The sequence below is a fragment of the Carettochelys insculpta genome, chromosome 26, assembly GCF_033958435.1.
Source record: "Carettochelys insculpta isolate YL-2023 chromosome 26, ASM3395843v1, whole genome shotgun sequence".
Taxonomy (NCBI): Eukaryota; Metazoa; Chordata; order Testudines; family Carettochelyidae; genus Carettochelys; species Carettochelys insculpta.
The window spans coordinates 6,492,415-6,514,492 of NC_134162.1; the positions used below are offsets into that span (position 1 = coordinate 6,492,415).

The following is a 22,078-nucleotide window of genomic DNA, read 5'->3' on the forward strand; positions in this document are numbered from 1 at the left end:
AAGCAGAAGACCAGTGATCCCATTTTCATGGGCCACAGTTTGAGAACTATTGTTCTAGTAAGTTGATGGGAGTTCTATAAACAGGAATAAAGTAGTGGCAAGCACAATCAACGGACAAAAGACACTTACAATGACTATCTGTTGTTGGGTTAACTATGAGAAGCTATTCCACAGCCTTAAAAATATGGTATGGGAGGAAAGTTAACCTGAACATGGGAAGGCCCTTGGAAATATCAATGAAGTAAAAACTCCCTCATGTTTATTTAACATGGGTGTTCTCCTGGTGAAGCAAAGGAAAGTATAAGACTACTTGACCATTAGCAGAGAAATCAACTTGTAAGAAGTTCTCCCTACTTCTGTTGAGGACACATTTCACTACTGTATATCCGCCCTATGAGGGGACTCGCCCCACCCCAAGCAACCAAAGACTGAATGGAAAACTGAGCTCATCTCATCCTTAAAGCAGAATCCTCCAGAACAAAAGGTCAGGAGGAGCTAGCCCTACTACTCCAGGCTCCTCTGCTGCTGCTATTTGACCCCTTTCACCGGCAGTAAGTTCACACATGGATTGGCAAGATACCTGATAGTTGCTATCCATGCCAGCATCTAGTAGGACATGGACTACAGCTTTGTGTCCGTTCCTAGCTGCCAGGTGCAAGGGGGTGTGTTTTTTAGTGTTGCAGCTTAAAAGATTGGGATGAGCATTCAGCAGCATCTTCACAACCTCTAGCCTTCCATAGAGAGCAGCCAGATCCAGAGGTGTCTCAAACTTGTTATTGCGCATCGTGGGGTCAGTCAGCTCCTCCAAGAGAACCTTCACCACTGCTGTGTGGCCATACTGAGCAGCGCAGTGCAGTGCAGTCTCATTGTCATTATTCTGAAGAATCAAACACAGCAGCGTTTCAGAAAGTAGAAGAAATGAGCCTGTCTCTGCCTCACTCACAAAACCATTGAAGTTTAAATGTAAAAACAAGGCCAACATCTAGCAGAGAGGATCCAATCGATCCTGCTAGTATGAAGAACCTGGAGCAATGTTTTGGTCACATTTCGACCCACAGTTATCAGGCACAGAGAGACTTCATAAACCGACTAACCAGTCCAATCAGAGCCAGTAGAAAGCCTCAAAACTCAGACCTCTGTGCTCTTAACTAGGGGAAGCAGTTGTTTTACACAGACACACACTGCTTTCAGAACTTTAAATGCAGAAGCAATAGTCCATCTTATATAAAAGGACTGTCAAGTTTCTACAGGACGTCATCTACCTTGCAAGCTCTTGGACGCAAGGTCCTATCTTATTTTTTTATGAAGCATCATTCTTGGACACCATAACAGTAAAAGCAAAATGCAATGAGCAAACCACAATATCAATTCCAGCTACAGCACCTTGTCATTGTTTAAAATTTAAACTTCAATTGTTTTTAGAATCCAGTCATTTATCCTAGGATTAAAGTTTTGAGTCTTCATGAGCCATTCCACTTTCAATAGTGAAACTTGTACAGAGATCATTTTACAAAGTGAGCAGTGTGTTTCAATTATTGCATGCAAAAATGTCAACGTAAGAAATTTAGTGAGCAGCACAGCAAACTGTGCCAACCAGCCCTTTCCAGCAAAGCCTTCCATGCAGCAGTGGGGGAATTTGTAAGCCACGAGTGAATGCCTTTGTAGTAAAAGCTTGATCCAATTAATGCATGCAGCATCTGTCAAGTTTAAAAAACAGCAGTTCACAATAACTATCAGAAAGCAATCCTTAATTATTTATTTCTCAGGTGCAAAATATATGTGAACACCTTCTCTGGATTTAAGCCACTTCCACCTGCAGTAACATTTCTAGGTTCACAACTGCGTGTAATATACACTGGAGGTATTTCCATTCAAGAACATTTGAGTACTCATCTAGCAACTGCTTAGATGCAAAAATCTCTAGTACCAACTTGTGCTTTTGTTGATGCTTTCACCGGAGTTCTGTGGCACAGAAATTGTAATTACCCACACTTCCCTTTTTTAAAAAAAAAGGGTAGTCATTTGTCTAGCTAGATTTCATTGAACATGGCCAAAATTTCCATTTTCCCTTTTTGTGCATGGTGTTTTGTCAATTAGAAAACTGCAGAGTAAAGTCTCAATATTTTGCACCAGTTTACCATTGTAACAAGCTGTCAACAGGTCAATGTCTGTAAGTGCTTTAATCCTTCTAATGCGTTAAATCACAACCTAAAGATTACAAAACTCATGCATGCAAATGCCCATTGGTCTTCATCTGGTATTTGACTGCATCATTTTTCAGCCATGTGAAATGCATAGGGGGAAGTAGGGAGCTGTGGGGACTGAGCCTCTACAAATATGACTCACTTATAAAAACAATCAGAACAAGGAAGAAAAGCATCAGCCACATGCAGAAATAAGCAACATTTAGAAGAAGAGGAATGTGTGGGAGGTGCAGGGTATCACTATGTCAAAGTTTAAGAGTCTAACCACACAGACTGAGCAGCCATAAAGAAAGTGAGCAGAAGGGAGCAAGGTCAGTGAATGCAAAGTGAAGAGGACATAAGGAAGGGAGAAGACTGAACACCTAGCATCCCTTATCTCCACTTCTCAAAGCATTTAACACTGGGACCTGGTCAGTAACATGGGGTAAGTTTTACACATGGGGAAGAAAGCAGTGCACCAATGACACATTCCAGGTCAAAAAGCAATTCCTCATCAGAGCCAGGACTCAAACCCAGAAGTCCTGGTTGCAAGTTTCATGCCCTACTACTTGCTCATAGAAAGGAGCCACAGCAGCTATCACTTCTAGTTTGCTACTTGGAATGCAATTCATCTCAGCAGTACCTTATCTTCTCAAAGACAATGCAATGAGTTTCCTGAGTCTTGGAAGCTCTGCATCCACATCACAGACACACACTATATCTCTGCAGAATGGTGCAGCAACTCATGCTTGCTTCTGGAGCCGAGTTCTCCCAACAGGCTGAGGCATAACAGTGGGATTGTGTGCAGGACCTCTTTTATAGCCCGGGACAGCAAGAGAACAGACAAGTTTTCCATTTTTAGCACCGCCAGCCAACCACATTTCACCATCACTCAGTTTAAACCCTTAAGAAGATCCACACAGCACTGCCTGCACAGAGAACCGTACGTCTCCTGGAGTCTTTCAGAGACAGGATTAAGTAACTCTCCGACAAGCATTCCATAGGTTCTCTTCCTGAAGATGGAAGTCAGGTGCAAAGAGGCGACAGTCATAACAACCATCCCTTGCCTTAGAGATGGGAGAAGGTTCTGGTACTAAGGATGGGAGCCCAAAACTTTTTCCTTTTCTATCATGGGGTCACATCAAAATACAGTCAGAACTCTCAATATTTCAATCGTGCCCCTCTCCAACATTGTGTAAGAGCCAGATGGTCCTATGAACTCAGTTGGATAGACGCTCATTGCCTCAGCAGCATACAGTCAAGACAACTTCACAGGTCTCCACTCCTTCTCCAAGTAGAAATAGGGAGGCATTACTATCCAGGTTTTCCGAGATGTGCACTCACTGGGACTTCTCAAGCCTAGGTTGTAGCACACAAACCTCAGATCACTTCCCTTAGAGGTTAACTATAGGTTATCCCAAGCAACATGCACTTGAACTACCACTGAACAGACGAATCAGAAACCCACAATGCATTGTGGGCAGCAGCAAACAGGACAAGAAGTTGGAAATCTAGGAACACATTGGAGCTATTCCAGGCAGAGGAGATGCACTCTATCCCAGAATCTTCACCTCAAAACAAAACTAGAGAATAAGAGGGGCAGATCTCGAAATTACTCTTTGTGAGGTAGAGAGATATCACTTCCACGAGTCAGAGATACGAGTCTTCATGTTTGTGACTTAACTAGTCAAAGATGGATAAGTACAATGGAGACCCTGAGGAGAAAGCTCCGTGGACAGAAACCTATCATTTTCTGGCTGGGTTATGCTCCAGTACTTCACACATCAGTCACTACAATAAAATTTGAAATACCAATATTCCTCTAGCTGGGAGTGCAGCTCCTGACATCCCCAGGGGAAATAAATAGTCGCTGAGCAACACCCAGGCTACTTCTCCACTAAGCAGCATGCCGTAACATTCTGAGGTAACAGGGTAATCAAGTTAGTTAGAAGCTGTGGTATCACCACCGTTCTACAGAATCATCTCCACACCCCCTTCCTGCTCCCACAGAACTCCCAGTACCGCTAACAGGAACGCCATGCAGGGCACAGGCTTGAATGGATTCCACTAGTTCTGTAGGCACCCAACACAACTATTTCAGAAAAACAATCCCCAGTTGTGTGAGCTAATAGTGGGTGGGGTCACCGCCCAGTTTCATTTGCACACTCCAGATGGCATGCTTCCACTTGGATCAACAACCCACATAGTTTTCAATAGCACATTTTAAATCTTACCTCCATTACTTGTTTCCACAGACCAATTAAAAAGCAATCGAGATAAGTTGGATGGCACACCTGATTTGGCCATTAGCTACAAGGCTTTCTACTCTGTTTTGGCTAACTGGCTAGTTTCATCATAGAAGTTATCCAAATAAAAGGAAACAAGGGTTACAAAACCTAAATTACTACTTCATCACCACCTCCCCAATTTACTTATTTCACTTATTACACATAGCTTAACATCTCCAAAGAGATCTTAGCTCAGTAGTACTGCTTTGAAGTTCTTCATTTACAAGGAACACTGTAGTAACTCCTGTATTATTTTACAGCTCTTTTAACAGTTCAATTCCAATTCTTAGCATCTGCCCACAGAAGAGTCTTGATGTAAAATTCCACTTGAAACACACCCCTACGCCCCGCATCCCCCCGCCCATGGGAGAAAGCGTGATCTTCACTTCAGTTCAACAAAGGAAGGTACTGGAGGTTTGGAGGTTCCCCCATGCCTTGGAATAGATGATATCTTCTTATACAACGACCCTGCTTCCCACCAGGTGGCAAGCCTAGGAAATCTGACTGTGTAGGATACCACAGATCAAGAACTACCGAGATTTTAATTCAACTCTGAAGAGCTGAAATCTGCCCCAGCTGGTCGACTTCAGATAGAGCTGTCTGGAATGCATCCTGGAGTGACAGTTGAAAACAGAAGCATCTCCTGATATATCAGCATCACTTGCCTAAAGACCAGCTGTAAATAATACTCAGTTAAACGTGGCAGGCGTCTGAGCAAAACACTACTTGTCTGTGCAGTGGTTAGATAGGACAACTGAGCTTAGAAACTTTTCCATGTGCCTCAGTGCATGGTACGCTCCCATTTTTGGGTCTTTTCTGCATCAAGCGTTGCTGAAAGCGGAGAGAACAGCCAACAGGCAAAAACACAGGGACAAAAGGACTGGGGATAAAGAGCCAGACACAAAAGACAAGGATTCAAACACCAAAAAGAGAGAGTGATGCAAAAAACCAAAGCAGGAGGTCTCAGCCAGTACAGACATTTTGGCATCCTAACACTAAAAGCATTAGCTACCCATTTAGAAAGAGACAATCTTGTCCCCATCTCACTACAAAGGTGATTTATCATCCACTCTAAAACCTCCATGAAGAAAATGCAGCCATTTTTAATCAGAAAAAAAATTAGTTTCCATTTCTGCTCAGCAACAATTGGCATGTGTGAAACAAAACTTGAAGCATTTTAATTAAAATGGTTACCTTTTGGAAATTATCCAAGCAAATTAAACAAATTGACCATCACTGTGAATCTCGTAAGTACTGAAAGAGTCCAAGAAAACGAGCAACAGGTTGCCCTGTTTCTCTCCAGAACTAGCTTAAAAACAAAAACTACAAATAAATGGTTGCATTTTACTGTTCAAGTGGCTGGGAACGGAGCAGGCGTCAGCCGCCAATTGGATGACAATACATCTGGATGCATGAGTGTGCAGGTTGGAGTAATGATGCAGTGAAATCCTGACAGCGAAGTACACACCTTGGCATTGATATAGGGGTCAAAAGGGCCGTACTTTTTGAGTTCTTTGATCTCAAGAGTATTCTATAAAAAGGAGAGGAAAAAAGAAAAATGTGACAATGAAATGGGTGAGATACAGCAACAAAGCAATGGATGACTCTGAAAGGGTGGGCATGACACAATAAGGCAATGTCATTAACCACACTGGACATTCCTGCTGGCAAACTGCATCATTTGAACCACTGTGCACATCATTTACAAATCTTTAAACATAAGATATGCAAGCTCTTTTACTGACTTGACTCACTCAAATAAGGTTCCCACTCCAGAAAAACACTAACAAAACATTCCCTTGAAGGGCTACACTAAACTCCATATTTTGGATCGTTTTCTTCCGACTACCCTACTCTGTCAGAAAGCAGACCCTTTTAAACTTATACCATCACTTGGCTGACTCCATCAGATTAACTGTAAACAATTTAGTGTATTTAAATTGATTGTGAATAGACTTAACAGATTGCCTCTCTGCAACCATAACATGGGCACTAGTAGGCCCAGAGCTGAAAAATGATTGACAAACATATTTTAAATGGGCACATTTAGCTACTTTTGTTTAATGGAATAGTTGTCATAATTAGCATTGAGAACTTTTTACCTTAAAACTGGCTTATGAACAACTAATTCAGGCTTAAAATGACCTCGTTGGGCAAGAAACTTGCTTTTACATGAGGAACAGAGAAGTTAAATGGATGTCTTGGGCAAGGACACAGAGTTAAGTACAGCACTCAAGAATTCCTGGTCCTACTCCTTTCCTGTAACCAACAGGCAGCATCTCTATAATAGGGGAGATAGCATCAATGGTATTAAAAAGAGTACATTTGCCTCCCAGTTTGCCAACAGCTCCGGGATACCACTAGGAAGACCTTTCTCCATATGCTTAGACAATGGTCTCAGTCATAGAATGATAAAGCTGTCAGGTTGAAAGCGACTGAAGTGTTTAGCCCACTCCACTGCACTCATGGCAGAAATAAGCATCTGTCTGAGGGAGTCAACCTGCATTTCACACGTGCTCTTATTTGTGTCAGAGGTGCATGGAAAAGAGACCAGCAGGCTTTCATGGAGAAACTGCACAGCGAAGTTAGCACTTCAAGATGAGAACACACTGCCCTAAACAGCAGATTGATAAAAGCCAAACCAACCTGCATCCCACTGACCAGGGTACAGGACAAAAGGAGGCTGTACTCACTTTGTCTTCTTATCCAATTGAGAGGATTGCTTCTCAGGACCAAGTTATAGTTCTTTACGTGCTTTAAAAAAACCCACACTATTTGTTAAGTGAAGGCAAGTGCTAATAATTAGAGCAGCTAGGAGAAGGTAGGCAAACTAAGACAAGTTGCTTTGATTAGTTCCCACCAGAAAGGAGCCAGTGTACCCTTTGACAATATAAAGGATCTTTGCTTAATCATCCAGCAACTGGAGAGAAAATACATGATGCCCAGAGAGCTGGTCACTTCCCAGGCACTCTGTGGTTGACAGACTGCTCACTTTCACACCCAACAGTTGATTGTTTAACACATCAGCATTAGAGCACTATACCACAAAGTTTACAACATTCACATCAAGTTGCTCAGCACCTTATGTCATGTGGCTGACACATTCCTCCCTACCATAGGAGTATGCCTCTGCTGATGCATTAGAGGCCATTAGGAGGAGGAAGATATTCAGACCTGTTCATTCACTTTTGTGTGGGAGGGTCCCTGGTGGATGAGAAGTTTTACTATCTCTGCGTCTCCCTTCCAGGCTGCCAAGTGAAGAGGGTAACAACCTTTGCAGTCTGCCACATTGGTGAGTGCATCATTTCTCAGCAGAACTTCCACCACATCCCTGAAAAATAAAGGATGGCTGTGAGTCTCCAGGGTACTGAGTTGCAATATAATGGGAAATGGTATTGTTTTGCAGTTTACCCCCAATAAGTTTAGGCTCCTCAAGTGTAGTCGTTTGTAAGAACACACAAAATCTAAACACTAATCATTGCTTCTGATTTTCATTATAATTTTGTGGATTTAACCCTCAAAATTTTGCAAAGGAAATGCATACCTGAAACACATGGGAATATAAGATGGCCCTTAATAAATAACATCAAACCCTACTTTTTGTCACCCTACTTTAAGACCAGTGCTTACACAATGATTTGTGCCAGTTAGAGTGAAGTTATTGCCATGCCCAAGCTTTAACCCCTCTTCTGAAAACCCAAACCCCCTCCTCCACACACACACAGGCTTAACACCCCTCAGCCCTAAACCTCCTGCCCTATCCCTAGGCTTAAGCCCATAGCCCCAAACCCACCTGTCCCTCACCCCCAGGCTTAACCCCTCTCAGTTCCAAACCCAGCCCCACCCAGCCACAGGATTAACCTGCCTCAGACGATGAGCTCCGTGTGTTGCCATTGCTCATCTATTGTTGATGCCACCTCCCCCGGCCCCCTTCTGACATTGGCTGCACAGCTCCAGCAGGGGCAGATTCAGCTGCCCCTTCTCCCAGCTCCCCAGCTCACTTCCCCCCACCTGCAGCGCAGGCAGCCCCCTGCCCTGCTGTGCTGAAATAATTAAACTAAATTGAATTGGTTTAATGGCCGGATCCCTCCTGCTGCCATGCCTGCCATTAAACCGATTAAATTTTGTTCCATTATTTTAGCACAGCAGGGCAGGGAGTCACAAGGAGGCAGCAGCAGCAGCAGCAGCAGCATCTAGAGCTGCAAGTGGCTCCTTAAGGAGCCACAGGTTGCCAAACCTCAACAGAGACTATCCCTTATAGGTTTTTGTCCAATCGATTTCAAAAACATTTCTAATGACGGAGACTACACAACTTCACAAGGTAACCTATTCCAGTGTGCATCTAGAGTTACTACTTTTTCATAATACCCAAGATTCAGGTTAAATCTCTCTTGCTAGAAATTAAGCCAATTGTTTCTCTTTTTACCCCTTGTGGACAAGGAGGACTACTGATCACCATCCTCTTAACAACAACTTGGTGTCTGCAGCCTTGCATCTCCTCTCAGACTTCTCTTCTCTCAACTAAACATGCCAATTCTTTGAACGTTTCCACTCAGGTCACACTTTCTAAACCTTTGACTGTTTTGGTCACTTCCAAGGAAAGCCTGCTGTTCTGACATGCTGCACAGTGTCAACTTGTGGCATTGGTGCAAGTCACTTCTTTATGCCTGCACTGGTGGAATGTACAAGAGACTACACCCCGGTGCAAAAAAAAAAAAAAAAAATCTATTGAGGCAACTACCACAATGATGGGATCCGACAAGCAAAAGTGAAAAAAGCTGATGAGGAAAAAACAGACTTTTACTTCTAAATTTCAATATATGATCTTGTCACTATCCAAGATTCTACCTATGTACTAAAGATTGTAGAAAAACTAAGTTTCTGTTCTGTATTTAAATAAAAAAATCAAGCAATTGGAACTAGCATTTTAATACCCATGCCCAAAGGGGAGGCATCACTACCCATACACTAGTAGGATTCTACAAAGCTCTGTTCCTGGAGAGGTCATCATTGAGATGAATTACACCACTAGAACTTTTTGTCATCTGCGGTTGTTTTTTAAGGTGAAATCATGTCTAGTGCAGCCTCAGCATCCTAGCCAAGTTTTAAATCTGATGGACCGCATTCTGCAGAATATGCCTCTACAATTTCACCACAATATGGTGTTCTTCTCTTTTTGTCCTGAAGGTGGTGTAATACTGCACCACAGCCCTGTTTTTTTTCTGAGGCAGCCACACCACACTGATGAAGAGGGAATTCTACAGCATTCTCTCTCCAAGCATTTTTTTTCATGTAAGTCAAACACAAAGGGTATTCTTTAGAGTAAGAGGCACAGCAGTAAAATTGCTTACTTGTGGCCATTCAAAGCAGCGTGGTGCAGTGGAGTGTATCCAGTACTGTCAACACAGTTCACATTTGGTCCCCTCCAGATGCTGAAAGACAAAAACTCGAAGCAGTAAAGGCATGTACCAAATTTAGCAGCAGCCAGCTGGAAAGAAATGTTTTCTGCAGAGTTCTTACGCTAAGTGTGTAATTTCAAATCAAGCCATAATGAACTGGCAGCTGCAATTAACTGCAGTAAATCAAATAAAAAGATACTGCACAATGCTATGTTAAATAAGGTTAAAAGAATTTCACAACGAACAACGGAATCAGCGACTCAGCATTCTTCCCAACCTGAGTTCTCACGCCAGAGGTTTGCCAGTCCCTCACCAATGACTATCCATCTAGGTTTCTCAACTGTACATTTGTTCATTAAGAAGTTTTAAAGGAACATCAGTGGAAAAGATAACCACAAGAACAGGTTCAACAGCTTACACTATCACTCCACCACTAATGCTCTCCCTTCCCTGAAAGGCCTTCATTGGCTGGGGGGTGGGGGGAAAAGAATCTCTTTTCTCAATGGTAAAAACTATTAAGGGATGTTAAATTAGAGATTAGTAATGGGGATACAGAGCCTTTCATCTCTAGATTTCTGATGCAAATCCATTCTGAGTCAGTGGCGACCAAAAATCATCTCCATCTGACAGCTGTTAAAGGTCTGTGTGAAACAAGTAGGTGGTCTCAGAGCAATTCCAAGAACTACCATCACAACTTGGCCTGCCCTGTTGACAGACTCTCTGACAAAGGATTTTATGGACCATGGAGAATTAATCATCTCTTACGCCTTAGAAGCAGCCCACCTAGAACAGGACTGAAACATACAGATGGAACGGGGGAAGGGGAGAGAGTGTGCGCATTTGCACACAAGAAGCTGGCACTAAGATTGCCTATGCTGTCCTAGTTCAAGGCACTCAGTCTCTAGGGCTGAAACGTCTGGGAACTCTCACCAGAAAGTCCAACTGCTTTTGAAAAGCTGGGATGGAGACATTTGCACCCAGATGAACTTCCAAAGAAGGCAGTAGACTTTCGTCTCTGAGTTTGCCTATTATTTTTATAAGCCTCCGGTTGCTAGATTTTGGCCAGTTTTAAAAACGATGCATTTTAAAATACAGTATGATTTATTAAATTAATGTCGAAAGATCCCAGTTCCCACATTTCTTTCCGATTTTTCTTTTTTAAAGAGAAGTAGGGATGGTCCTTAGTGCAGTAGAGGAGGGTAACTATCAACATCAGAATGGCCTGCAGTGGTTTATGAAATACACCTGCTTTCATTTCCAGCACAGCATGTGATCACTTGGCCTGATTGTGCAAGACACAGGCAACTCGAGCAGTCAATTGGGTTTTCTAATACAACTGCCATTGCACTTTAGGGCCCACATGCCAGAAAAAAAATGCCACACCGCACATGCTACCAAGTCATCAGAAAGGACTGGGGTAAAACAGGAAGGACAGTAAACCAGCAGCAATCTTCTGTAGACCAACCAGAAACTCAAAATGTAAACAAAACCATTTGCTTTCTTCTTTCTCACAAACATGCTCAAAAACTTAAGTTGTCCTCCCCAACCACAAAGTACTTTTAATTAGTTTGTTCCCAAAAGAATCCACCAGATCCAATGGCTGGAGTGTTATAAAAAAAACTTTCCAGCAATAAAAGACAATAGGCAATATAGGCTAAGGATATTGGGGTAGGGCCATGAAGTCTACCCTGTACAAATAGAAGACAGGACCTCTATTTTAAAGGTCATATCCAAATATATCCCTACACAATCAGCTGCATAGTCCACAATAGCCTAGATTAGAAAGAAAACAAGATGAACTGACTGGCATACACTATAAATCCTCAGGCCTGGTCTCACTAGGCAATGAAGTCGAGCCCAGATACTCAAGTCCAGCTATGCCTTTAGCATTGCTAGACTGAGGTATCAGAATTGACTTTTTGCCCTTGTGCAGACTGGGGCTCTTTGGGCTCAAACCAACGTCCTTTACTCCACGTGATAGTGTGGAATACCAGGGTCAAGGCCTGAGCCCAGAGAGATCAATTTTCCTGCTTCTTTACATATGCGGCAAAAATCAAACTCTGGAGGATCAATCACAGCCTGGCTATCTTCCCATAAGTACAGATGTACCCTTAGATTTTATATGTCATTGATGGATGCAAGATAAGAATAGTGGCTCCCCTTTTGCTGGCCCATGAGGCCGTCTCCCCGGCCCAACCTCACTTCGGGACAGTGCATGAGAGAGTCTGGTCTCCAGAACATAACTGTTCCTAAAACTGTACAAAGCATTTTGCACTCAGAGGGCCAGGCTTAAGGACCTGCAAGACAAAAGACTCCAGAGGTCCAAATTCAGAGATAAGGTAGAGTGCTGTAGTACAACAGTTCTACACCCCGGATACACCGGGCAGGAGGAGTCACAAGACAGGTTTAAGGGGATCACAAGTATGGGGCTGGCATTATGAAAAGTCAAACAGCAACTGCCTGGGGCCCTACAAAACTAATTTGCCTGCTTCAACTCTACTGCCCAGGGCTCACCTTCAGATAACGCTCCTAAGTGACAAACATACTCAAGTAATCATACTTGAGTGTGTCTAAGGCGCTGCAGGAATGCTTGTTGTTTTCCAAGTTACAGACTACCACGACTATCCCTCGGAGAAAGTCACATACGCGTCAATAAACATGTAGTAGCACACTTGTGTTTTTCGGTTTGATTTTGGAAGCAGAGGTGAAACTTGGGGTGTGCAAGACAGACTCTGGAAAGGGGTTCAGTAATCCGGGATCTAGGAGTCAAGAACTCAATATTTCATCCAAGTCTGCTGTCAGTTCACCCATATTTAATTTCACCTAAGTACCAGCAATGTGACTGGCACCACGTGAGAGCCTACGTAATTCTTAAGACAAAACCAAAAAAATAATTTTGTTTTCCTTCCTTCAGTGCACATGAAGTATTTTCACAAGCCTTCAAGTAGCATTTCTTTTAGTCATACCACCTCCGGCAGAACATAATGAATGACAAGAAAGTGGTCACTGAATGTTTAAGTACCATCAATGCTGCCAGCATCACTTAAGAAGGAAGGGTAAGGCCCTGGCTGTGCACTTCTGAAGATATTACCAGCAGCTTAGAGACAGAATAAACTACAGGCCAGAATCCAGGAAGCTCCCTACCCACTTTCAACTGCTACGAAGCCTGAGTAGAACTCAGTCAATTCTAGAGCTCTGTGGTTTTTATTTGGCAGTGGGCTCAAGGAGTGTGGCTGGCCTTTCAATTTACTGCTGGATTTATAGTGGCAATTACTGGTTACAACTATGGCAGAGCAACTTGTCTTTTGTTTTGGCAAGATTATAAATGTGTCTGCCTAACACTGGATGAACCTGACCCAAGACATACCAAGTGTTATTACTTGAAAAAAGGCAAGACAATCAGAGGGGTATATATTCATATTGTGCACATCACACACAGCACCTATGCCTGGATTTAGCTACCACTTGACATGTATGCCATCCTTCATATGAAGATTTCAAATTACTTTAGGAAAGGGGCTAATCATCAATCCACTCTTTTGGAGGGGGAAAATGGAGGCTGCAAATCAGGCCACTTAAGGACACAGCTGTATGGCAATAGCATAGTAAGCCTAGAAGAAAAAACTCACAGTTCTGAAGCAGCCACACTTGCAGTTATCACAATACCTGTCTCATGGATGCAGAGACCCCTTTTCTTACCAGAAGAGAAGAGAAGAGAAGGGAAAGAATTTGAACGAGGAGACGGAAAACTATTTGGACCAGGGAGGCTCGGCTAGTTGAGAAGTTGCATCAGTCTTTATTATGACTTTTTCTAAAAAAGCAATAAAGAGGTATTTATGGTCAAGAACAGGGGTCAGCAACTCCCAGGGCACACGTGCCAAGAGTGGCATTGAGTTGATTTTCCATCAGCCCATGAGGTGGGAGCGCAGCCCCACCTCTCCTCCCCTATGCAGCTGGGAGATTGCGCAAAGCCAGGCTGCTTGTGGATTAACTAAAAACCAGCTACTGCTACCAACCATTCTTTAAACTAGCATTTCCCAAAGTGTGATCCACAGTCCAGTGCTGGTCCTTGGAAATAATAATGCTAGTCCTTACAAAACACAGTAATCCCTCAAGGTACATGAGGGTTGCGTTCCATGCAATCCTTGTGGACCCTGAATTTTGTATAAGCCGGGGAGGGTTTGTGGAGTGGGTTGGGGCCCTCAAAGAGGGGCTGGGAGCACCCATGGCCGCTGCTTCCCCGGGGCTCTGGGGCCGGGAGTGCCTGTGGCAGAGAGCCGGAGCCTCGTGTGTCTGAAGTGAGCTTAGGCAGTGGAGCGATTGAACCGGGGCATGCAGGTGAGGATGGGGCATGGGGTTTTGAGGGGAGCCCCAGCTGTGCGGCTGGAGCCCCTTGCTGGGAGAGGTGAAGGGTTATGGGGTTGAGCCGATGAGGGGTTGGAGTTTTAGCCACACCACTCTGGGAAAGTGGTTTTAGCCTGCCTGGGTGCCTGCAGCAGCAGGAAGCTAGGTGAGCTAAAAAAGCCTTCCCCCCTATCTTCCCAAAGTGGTGCCTAGCACCACTCTGGGAAGGGGCTCTTCATCTGCCTGGCTGCCTGCTGCTGCAAGAAGCTAAGCAGGTCAACAGCCCAGCAACGTTAGTACAAGTTTCGCACAATGTGAAGCCGCATAAAAAGAGGGTTTACTGTACACAAATCACTATGTACTATTGTTATTGTGAATAAATAATAAACTGAAAATTTATTCTTGTCTCTTTTTTTTTTTTTTTAATATGCGTTTATATTTTTGGGCTGCACAAGAGGCACTGAAAAAACTGGGTCCCAACTATACAAAGGTTGGGAAACCATGGCCTAAAAAGTAATGCTCTGCACCTTTATTAATGAAGCTGTTCTAAGTAGGACGGCGACTTTAAAAATGATCAGACACTCTGATCCTACATAGAAGTCAAAAGGTCACATTTTGGCATGCTGACTTGGAAAGGTTGCTGACCCCGAGTCGAGAACAAGCGGCTTCCCAATTCTTTCTAATGGAAAGAAATAAACTCCAACTAGCCCACCTTGCTTTAAAAAAAGTCAACAAATCCCAAGGCCTAGAACAAAGTAGGCATCAAAAAGAGATGGAGAAGCACTTATCCTCAGGTGTTGGGCTTGTAACAGAAGTAAATCCATATTCTCTTCCCTTTACTCTTCAGCTCCCCCTCAGAGTTCAAGATGCCATTTAACTCTTCGGCCTTAATAGAAGCCAAACCTTTGCATAACAAGAAAGCATCTCTGCTTGGCACTCGACTTCAGAAAGAACTTAGCATCTTCCTTGTCAGATCTAGATGAAGCAAAAATAGATATTATGGTCTGGAGAAACCAGACTTTGGGAGGACACTAAGATGGGAATATTTCCTGCAGGAAAAGGCTCTCTACAGAGACCTGTTTGCAGTATCTCGAACAGTTACAAGAGCAAATCTGAGTGACACCACATGCCTTATCCACAGATATGTCTACACTACCAACTAAAACCTGTTGTCTTCAAGTCCAAGTCAATTGATTCAGGAAGCTCAGGCTGCAGAGCTAAAAGCAGCTGTGTAGACATTTGAGCCCCCCACCCCAACCCCCAGGTTTCAGAGCATGAGGAGTGAAGTCCAAGCAGGAACATCTACAGAGATATTTCTAGCCTTCCAGCCCCAACGTGAGCCAACTGAGCTGGGCTCTAACACTCAGCATTAGGTTGTTTTGTTTTTTTTTTCTTTTCTGCAGCACAGACGTGCAGTAACTGCACCACTTGGGGAGCTTCTGGTGCCAATACTAAGGGGATCAAGTTAAGCATCAAAAACTCAGTAGTGATTATTAAATGGATCTGGACAGAAGGGAAAAGAAGCAGGCAGTTTTTGAAGGAAGCTCTGATAAAGTTTTAATTAACTGCCAATTGTTACAGTCCTTAGAAACTTGGTGGTTACAAAATGCAGGTGTTTACAAACACAAGTTATAGAAGTTAATATATATTGGAGACAAGTCAAAACACCACTTCACTACCAGGAGATCTCATGTTGGATTTGCCACCCTCAGGGTAGGTCAGTACTACAGGGGAAGATTGAATTAAGGCGTGCAATTGCCGCTACACTAATTACATAACTAAGATCCGAAGTTCCCTAATTTGGGCTTCCATGCTGACTCTTTTAAGGGAGGCTGACATGAGCCTGCACACCCGTCAGATTCCCTCACTCCTGACAGGGGGTAGGACTACCACCGTCAATGGGGACGCTCTTGAAGTAGCAACTGGCTCGTGTTCTAAACAACAGGACTGAATTGTGGCTTTTGTTAAAAATTGGCGCAAGTTACCCCCTTAACTGGCAGCGCAAAGGGTTCATTCTCCCCTGCTGAGAGTCGGCCTTCTGCAAAAACACCCAACACCAAAAACTAGCCATGAAGAAATGTCTCCTGGAACCTGAACCCTTGTATTGGCAAGACTGGAAGGGGGATGCCATTTGGATGGAAATCCAAACTTTCACATCATGGAAACAGAAGCCGTGCAGTGTTCCCTGTAAGCTGAGCGCTTGGGTAGTCCACCCAGTTGAGATTCAGGTCCCAACCAGCTGATCGCACCCATAGCCACACATGGTGCTGACTATGTGTTACCACTAGTTCTGCACATGCCTTAGTGCACATAAAATTTACTCCACCCATGGATGGAAAAAATTAGAGGGAACCAAGCCATCTGAAAGCTATTGCACTGAAAAAAATAAATGGAGTATGCAGAGTAACTGAGAAACCCAGAACAGGTTTTCATTGCTTTGTACTTGGCTCCACTGTTAGAAGGTGGTTGATTTTTTATCTTAGTGAGATTGTACAGTATTTTGCAACTTTTAAGCATCAACTTTGGGCTCATTAGCATTCAATTGATGTTCACTGTGAAACCCTGTTCAGCCAACACTATCTTTTTTAATAGGTTTTATTGGGAACAGAGGATGAAGAAATTACAGAGCATAACTCCCCGTCCTGCCAGTCCATTTAAAGAGGCATTTTAGAACACATACGAGGGAAAAAGAAAATGAAAAGCCCCTTAAGCTGGCTTTGCAGAGCATGAAGACAAGAAGAACTCAACAGGAATTCAACAGTAACTTCTGTCTTGAATCACTGACCTTTGACTGTGCTAAGGTACAGCTAAATATGGGTGTACTTCTCCAAAGAGAAAGCAAACCATCAAATAGCATACAGACAGGCATCAATGAGGGGAGTAACAGTCTCCATTTCAAGGATGTCACCCCATTTTCATAGATAAGGAAAGTTGGAAAAGTAATATTAAAATTAGTTGCCCAAGGCCATAAATGAAGTCAAAGCGGCGATTAAAAAAATCAAGAAGTTCTACCTCTAATCCAACACCACTCCTACAAGATCCTAGACCTTAGCTATTGTAATGCCATGCTCACCATGTGCCATACATAAACAGGCATGGAAAATGAACGCGATATATGAGTAAATGCTTGGTAATCTTACAATGATTTATATTCCCCAAGCACGCTATGAACATTTCTAATGCAGTGAAGTAGGTCACCATTATGCCTACTTTACAGATGGGAAAATCTAGAAAAATAAGCCTATGGCAGACCTGTAAGTACAGCCTTTGACTTAGTCTTGTTTTAACTGAGACAATGCTGTAAAAGGGGCAAACATCTTAAAGTGGAAGAGTCCATGCTACCTTCTGTACTGGAGGTATGGAAGGACAGGGGACTTTCCAGAAACCTGACAGAATTCAAACATTAGACAAATTATTATTACCATTTTACAGCTGCAGTACCTTATCAATTATGAAAACAAATTCTGACACACTATACAAAATGTGTGGCCATTTAATCCAAAGCATAATTATATAATGCATTGCACACAGTACAGGCATTTTAAATGCACGCATTAAGTGTCACTTAACATTCCCATCTTGTACAGGAAGCATTTGGCATCTATACTGTTCTCCCACTAACTTTTGTCCTTAATTTTACCAGAAGAGAAATATTCAATAACTCTTTGAGCATTCCAAACATTGCAATATTGCCAAGCATTTTGCAAAGTAGGGTAGCTAGCAGCCAACAGACTCAATCTGGGAGACCTTTTGTCAAGAAGTCATGCTTATTTTAGGTTGGACTATTGTTTAAGTCAGTATTCCCAAACTTAAAACATCCACGTACCCCTTTTGGAACTTTAGCCTTATTGGCGTACCCCCTCACCTTATGCTTATGTGCTGATTTTTTTAACTTATTTTCTGTGTGCACTCTTTGACATCCTTTCATGTACCACACTCTGGGAAACAAGGGTTTAAATAAAATTAAAAAAGTCTTCTTCCTTGTGAGATGCAAGGCTACAAAACCAAATTGCTTTATTTCTATGGGCATCAAAGGATGACACAGTGAATTTGACCAGAGAGGATACGTTGAAGCAATGTGTCACGTTATCTACAGTTATGCTGTACATATCCAGAACATACGCTCAGAAGTTTAACATGCCTACCACCAGCAGATCTGGCAGCAACCAAGGACCTCAAAGGGGCCATTCCCAGCCAGCTGTTTTGATATATAAGGTCAAAACTCAAGAAAGCAGGAGCTCAATAACAGAACATTCTCCAAGTGGTAAGGAATGTTTTATGGAAACGCTGTCTCACAGGGTAGCCATGTTAGTCTGCAGCTTTGCAAACGAGCAGTCCTGTAGCACATGGAAGACTAACACAGGGATTAGATAATGAGCTTTTGTGGATAAGACCCACTTTTTCAGATTATAGGAACAGATCATTAGAATTCATGGTTTATATAGCAAGCATGGGGGAAGAAGAAGGGAATGAAGGGGTTACCTGTTACTTGTAAGACCAACAGATAATGCAAATTATGTCAAGCATGATGTGTGCAGTTCCTGCAAACACCCACAGTGTGGCAATTGCCCTTGCAATGCTTAAGGTAAATTGAGATTTCTGCTCAGGCCTAATTTAAAATATGTTGAATTCGCAAATCAACTCCACTTTAGATGTCACCCTCTAACCTTGGGGTAAAATTCTTGTTTAGAGCTATGGCTACTTTTAAATCCATTATTGACATCCAGGCAGAATGAAGTGTTTCCCGCCAGTTCATGAGGTCAGCTTTATGACCACACACCCTTTGGTGTAAAGACTGTCCTGTTTGTCCAAAGTACACGGCAAAGGGGCATGGCTGATAAATGATGGCATATAGTGGATGTGCAGGTGTAGAAGCCCTTGATGATGGTGTGGTTGATGGAGTCAGGTCAGTGATGGTGTTGGTAGTACACCTATGTGGGTAGAGTTGGCAAGGGGGTTTGCTGCAGGGATAGATTCCTGGGTCAGTGCTTCCATGGGACAGTGTGGAGCTACTGATGGAGTATTTCTTGAGGTTGGGTGGCTGTCTGTGGGAGAGGACAGGCTTGTCACTCAAAGCCTTTTAGAGTGAGTGACCATGTATGAAAACTTAGGCATTCCAGGCACCAAGCTCTTTGCCTCAGCATCAGCATTTATCCTTTTAAGAGGATAAAAAAAAAAAGGACAGGCTATGCAGGTCAGCCAAATGACAAAGAGGCAGAAGAAAGATTACAGCAGCCACATGTATATTAAGACAGAATGGCCCGCATATGGCTGAAAACACGACCTGTGTGCACCAGTCAAGTCTGAGTTAAGCAATTCCCAGTTGCTATGTGGAAGCCACCCACTCTCCTAAGTGACACACTGATCTGAAAGGGCACTATGAGAATGAGATGCCACTCTACTCTCTGATGCCACAGAAGCACAGAACACTAGAACTGGAAGCCGCCTCGAAGGGTCATCAAGTCCAGTCCCCTGCCCTTAGGGCAGGACCAAGCACCATCCAAACGAGTCCTGATACATCCAACCTGCTCTTAAATATCCCCAGCAATGGAGATTTCTCAACCTCCCTAGGCAATTTATTGCACTCTTTAACCACCTGGAGAGAGCTAGGAAGTTTTTCCTTATGTCCACCGTTAACCTCCCTTGCTGCATATTAAGCCATTGCTTCTTGCCCTATCCTCAGAGGCCAAGAACAACAATTCTTCTCCCTCCTCCAAACTCTTTCACATACTTGTAAACCACGACTGTATCTGTGCTCAGTCTTCTCTTTCTGAACTGTGAGATCATGTGCCAGCAATGCCCTCTGCCATCTGTGAACCCAGGCCGTTATCTTTGCTCTGTTCTAACTACTTGGTCACCTGTTTCTGTTTGAGGCCCCGGATCCCACATTTCTTGAGCTAGTCCCCCCAAGTGACAAACGTTCTGTAAGAGTCAGACATTGGAGACTGAACTTGATCTCCAAGCTGGCCCTTCAGCGTACATTACCGCCTAAAAAGGGGTGGAGGTGGAGACTATCTCCAGTAATATTCACTGACCATACTCTTCGTTTAGCATTTACAGCCTAAGTCCGCATGAGACAGAAAAAGCCTTCCGTGACAAGATGCAGAAAAGCAGTGTACATCTGGCAGACACAAAGGCAGCACCTGAACTCTATACCCCACGTGGCAAGTTCCTGGAGGTGGTAATTCACGCGCACATGCAACAAAATCTTACTTGTGACTGCACATACAGAGTTCCAAGTATGGAAGACATCAGCCATCACATCCAGATGGTACCTCTATCATCCACTCTACTACTTGAATCCTCATCCTCCTCAACCATAGGCTCAGCACCCATGGGTGTCCGATGCCTCCCCTCAGTATTTGCTTCCATCTTTCCTTGTCCACTGTGGAGTGGCTTAGTTTCTGTAGACTAGGTCTGCACCAATCTAATATACCACCTACCCATTCTCTGTGGGGTCTTCCTCTCCTATTCAAGCCACCGATTATGCCAAACATCATGTCCTGATTTTTCATTCATTCTGCAAATATGACCAAATAAGCTGTACTTCGCGTTGTATAACCTTCTGCAGCAGGTTCTCTTGCGGCTGTATCTTCCGATATAATTCCTCACTGGTGACCTTCTGCATCCATCCTGTTCTCAGGATCTTTCCATAACAACTTTAAGCTATTAACCAAACTGGCAAGGTAGATTTGAATATCTAACATTAATGAGTCTATACCACGTAAAATCAGTTCTTCCTGGAATCAGGTTTCCCTCAGTGATGTATGAAAGTTCTCAGTTGCACAGATTTGAGAAGTGGTGGAATACCCTATTCCTGCAATCAACATGAAGAATATTTTTATATTGCCAGTGCACAATTACCTACACAGCACTTTCCATCCTACTCTGCCTGTTGCGCTTCCGAGCCCTTGTTATGCTATGAAAACAGCCTCTACTGAAATGTAGCCACTTCTGGTTGGAAGGCACCAGACAGATGCTTAACTAGCACACAGCACATTGCAGAAGCATGGGAGAGAGGAAAGCTGGAAATATCTATAATGCAATCTATAATTGGGACTGTTAACATGTGCGCCCATCACAGGTAACATGTTCTGTAAAAGAGTGCCAACTGCAAGAAGAAAAACTGACTCTCCCAGAATTTAAATGCATGGTGGTTTCAGGACACCCCATTATTTCAGCTTGCTGATTAAGCCTTCTTTTCCAGTTGGTACAAACTGACAAGAGATCAGTGGCCACCCATGTTCCTTATACTATTTTCCACCCACACACAGAATAATTCATTTTATTTTATGTGCACTGAGACATGTGTCAATGTGGACTACCAAGGGTAACAAAACCTAGGTGTAGGCAGTCTACTGGTTTGGTGGCGTTGGAATCTCTACTGAATGGCCGAACACATCATCATCTTACTGAGGACACTGGTGGTCACCTGGAAAGCTTATTCAAAATTCTTATGGCACACACATTAAATGTCAAGGTATTTACAGACTCCAGAATTTGAGCACTAAATACAGACTATTGAGCACTGTCTTTCCATAATACAAGACGTGTCCCTCACTTACTGAGGGAATGACTGGGGGTGGGGAATTTAACGTGTCCCCGGGGCGAACACAAAAAACTGACCTCTGTGGAGTCTAGATCTGCATACAGTCAACGCTTCCTGTACTCATTAGGTCAAGCCTGAACGTCACAGCTATGAAATTAAATGGTGCGTATCAGCCTGTGCACAGCAGGACCAGTTGAACTATGGAGAAACTAAACGTCAGAGGAGACTGCAGAAGAGCAACAAGGGGGAGGGGGAAAGGGGCCCAAAGAGCAAGCCATCGCATTTGTAATCAACCACTATTCTCCCAGCAAGAAA

The 22,078-nt window shown here is 43.3% G+C and overlaps 1 protein-coding gene across 8 annotated transcripts in view; it reads right to left on the minus strand.

The window, feature by feature from the left end:
- ANKS1A (ankyrin repeat and sterile alpha motif domain containing 1A) overlaps positions 1 to 22,078 on the minus strand; it is a 163,668-nt gene that overhangs the window by 101,832 nt on the left and 39,758 nt on the right. For 6 of the 8 annotated variants that reach the window (XM_074977225.1, XM_074977228.1, XM_074977226.1 and 3 more), the window contains exons 2-5: positions 9,823 to 9,903; positions 7,646 to 7,802; positions 5,940 to 6,002; positions 581 to 877 (exon numbers count right to left, since the gene is read on the minus strand). In XM_074977225.1, coding sequence (XP_074833326.1) covers positions 581 to 877; positions 5,940 to 6,002; positions 7,646 to 7,802; positions 9,823 to 9,903 — 598 coding nt within the window. The remainder of the gene's footprint in view (positions 1 to 580; positions 878 to 5,939; positions 6,003 to 7,645; positions 7,803 to 9,822; positions 9,904 to 22,078) is intronic. The other 2 variants (XM_074977233.1, XM_074977224.1) reach the window with 1 other exon arrangement.